The sequence below is a fragment of the Monopterus albus genome, unplaced genomic scaffold (genome assembly GCF_001952655.1).
Source record: "Monopterus albus unplaced genomic scaffold, M_albus_1.0 scaffold136.1, whole genome shotgun sequence".
Taxonomy (NCBI): Eukaryota; Metazoa; Chordata; class Actinopteri; order Synbranchiformes; family Synbranchidae; genus Monopterus; species Monopterus albus.
The window spans coordinates 332,548-336,089 of NW_018128016.1; the positions used below are offsets into that span (position 1 = coordinate 332,548).

At 41.6% G+C, this 3,542-nt stretch overlaps 1 protein-coding gene across 1 annotated transcript in view; it reads left to right on the plus strand.

Moving 5' to 3' along the window:
• Window positions 1-1,997: 1,997 nt before the first annotated feature.
• pawr (PRKC, apoptosis, WT1, regulator) overlaps window positions 1,998-3,542 on the plus strand; it is a 66,797-nt gene continuing 65,252 nt past the window's right edge. Inside the window, exons 1-2 of the mRNA XM_020613684.1 lie at window positions 1,998-2,183; window positions 2,404-3,071. Coding sequence (XP_020469340.1) covers window positions 2,517-3,071 — 555 coding nt within the window. The 5' untranslated portion in view covers window positions 1,998-2,183; window positions 2,404-2,516. The remainder of the gene's footprint in view (window positions 2,184-2,403; window positions 3,072-3,542) is intronic.

Genomic DNA, 3,542 nt, shown 5'->3' on the forward strand with positions numbered 1-3,542 from the left:
AGAGTGCTTCTTAATTCAGTGATAACAAAGAGTATCTTTATTTGTGAAGCACCTTAAAGATAACTGTACAAAGTGCTCTACAGAAAGCAGCAAATCTAAACCAGGCAGTGGTGGGATGTAACATTTACTCAAATACCTTTTTAGGCACAGTATTTCCCCTTTCATTTACTCTGCTACCATTACTTGGCAGCAATAGTATTTGAATTTTACATTATTTTTAAGACTATAAGTGCATTTAGCAAGTTCTTACTTTTGGATTTGGCCATGTCTTCAAACTTCTGAAAACTGGATTTTAAACTGGAACTTATTAGAAACAAGCTATAAAATAAAACCAATTGCAATATTATAACTGAAGAAGAAACCCGAATAGGTTGAGATGAGCTGATAAATTGTGACTTAAACCCTTTTTGGTCCTGAGTTGGCTCTTTAAAGCAGTGCACCCACCTGAAACTGGCCTACTGCCTTTACAGGTTTTGTTTTATTTCTGACTGCTTATATCCTCACACTGTCAACCACATTTAGAAATGTGTCATCAAAGACATTTTGAAACAGCACTGTCAGCGTTTCATAGAGTTAAATGTTTACCCAAAGGGCATGCATTGCTGTCTCTGCAATCTGTAAAGACAGAGCCGTGTTAAGCTTTGAAGGAGATTACAACATTTAGGAGCTATTCACATTTCTCACTAATAACATGAAAGAAATAAATCTGTCAGCCTTCTTGTTCTCACCCTGCACTTTAGTTGGAATCGAGTGCACGCACCAGTATGAAGAGGCAAATGCGGAAACGACGGAGTTTCTCCTCTGATCAGAGCTTGTTGGATGAGTCATCCAGCGCCTAAGGGAGTCAGTCTGTGGGATCTGCGTGGGAGAGCTCAATCATCGACAAACAGCTCTCCTGGCCTATTGAAGACTAGAAGTCATGACACTGTGCTGTCGGTGTAAGCCAGGAGGTGTACAGATGCTTTTATAAACCAGTGGCTGATTGAATAAATTTACCTTGCCTTCACTGATGACGTGTTGTTTTCAAGGTCCCCTGCTCTTAAACTTCTACCACACTCTGGGGGGGAAAAAGTACATTTTAATGTAATTCTGAGCATTTTAAAGGATTCATGGCACGTATTTATACATGGCAATGATGTCTGTCATCGGGTGTATTTAACAAGGACCTTATTTATAATTTACAATTTTATATTGGGCTGTGACTATTTTATTTTCAATATCAACTAGTCTATTTTGGTTTTATTACTTTTTTTTAAGTTTACAAAATGTCAAGAATAATACATTTCAATTTACAACTTTCAGGGAGAAAAAATATGTGAATAGACTTAAGTTTATTGTGATTATCCCACATTCAATAATATTAATAATGACATTATTTTTCTGCTTTCCTTTTTTTCCAAAATACTTCCCCAAACATTACATTGACATGACCCTACATATCTCACTGTAAATATCAGTTGTACACATCTATTGGTAAATTCGTTCTGACTGTTCATACTGTAGATACTGTGCACTGCTGTTATTACACCTCTGGTTAGATGCTAAACTGCATTTCGTTGCCTTGTACTTGTACATGGGTAATGACAATAAAGTTGAATTTAATCTAATCTAATCAAAGCAATAGGCTAAATTAAGCATCTTATATTCTAAGTTCCTATATGTTTTGCTGGTAAATAGAGAGAATAGAAAAACAACGACCGTAAACCCCACTGTGAGTTCATAGAGAACTCACACTGAAAAACATTGTTCCTTTGAGATTTTAAAGCTATTTATTAAAAGGTCCCACCAAAACAATGATGTATGCAGGAATTTCCTATTGCTATGATATGTTATGTTATATACTAAAAAAAACACAAGCAATTACAGGAAAATGTTTCCTTTAAATATCTCCAATGTGCTTTAAAACGTTGGAAACGCCTTTAACGAGCCCTATGGACCACTAGAGAGGAACTGCAAACCCTTGGGGGATATTCAAGAGCTACTACGATAACTTTATGTGCGGGCCGAGTTCCGTCTTTGCTTCGGCTTCAGTCGGAGCTGTTCGTGTGTCGTCGGGCTCAGCCGGTGGGAGAGAGCGCATCGGCTCTTAGCGCCGGAGACAAGCGCCATTCATGTGAGCAGACGGCAGGCACACCTGGTCGGACCGACGGCACCACTTTAGCCACTGAAACAGCCCCACACAGGTGAGTTTCCACCTGAAGTTACACTTGTGCGCACTTCGAGTTAACTTAGTGGAGAGAATGTGCTCAGAGATAATCGCAGAGTTGAAACTTTTACGCAGCAACTTACTTTTACTTCTTATTGACCTAGTGTACGTCAACACCAAAGATACTTGTGTAGCTTTGGGAAAAGAGTTTTATTTCTCCCGTAGCTCACTTTTGTTTTCATTCCACTTGTCAACAGGACCCAGGTTAATCACTAAAGGAATGCGGTGCCATTAGGACAGGAGCCCAGAGCAGAAAGTTCATATCGACTTGAAGTTAATTTTCACCAGCTTGGCGTGTCAAAAAGGAATCATGGCTACAGGCGGGTTTAAGTCCAACGCCGCGACGGACTTTTTGGAGGAATGGAAGGCAAAGCGGGAGAAAATGAGAGCCAAAATGCTCGGGGAGATTGCCGCAGCGTCTACTGGCCCCTTGGGTGCTAGTAACACAAATAGCACCAGCAGGCAGCCAGGCACCGAGCTCCCCAACAACGGAAACCCGGACAGAAGCGCCTCCTCTGGGAATTGCTTCCCCTCCTCCTACTCGGTGGCTCGGTCCTCCTCCGGAACGGCTCTAAAGAGACCCGAGGAGGAGACGCACCACTTTGCGCACCCTCCCGCTTCCATAGCCTCCCCGGTTTGCAACCTGAAGAAGGCCCCGCCTCAGACGGAAAAGGCTCGGTGCGCTTCCCCGGACCCCAGATCCATGGCTTGCAATGACAGTGACAAGGAAAGTCCATCTCCCAGCAAGAGCAAGGATAAGAAGAGCGCAGGGCCCAGCGCCAGGAAGGGGAAAGGACAAATAGAGAAGAGGAAGCTGAGGGAAAAGAGGAGATCAACAGGTGTTGTCAGTATACCATCCAATGAGGTAAGTCAGTGCAACGCGGTGGAAAAACACTTTCTTTGGGCTGTTGCATCTCCACAGGGAAGTCATAGGTCAGCCTGGGAAGCTGCATCCACAACAGAGTCTGACTGATGTTGAATATGTGGTACTGGAGAGTTTAGAAACAACTGAATTAGTTAGTGTTTGCACATAATGCATAACAAACCTTTTCTGATAAAACTCCTTACATTTAGTTAATAAAAAAGAGGGGAAATGCATGTTGTCAGTAAAACAGCAACTCTTCCTTTTTGTTGATTTCTGTTAACCTGTCAGTCATTTCTCAATAATACTTTCCGGATCCTGTTGTGCTTGTTTTGTCCAACTAGTCCAAGCCCAGATCAAAGTAGCAGCTCCTCACATTTGGGATGCTGAATGAGTAACTCTGGCTTTATTCATTTTTACTGGACAGATGATTAAATGATTAATCAAATATCAAAACAGATGTTTTAATTCCTG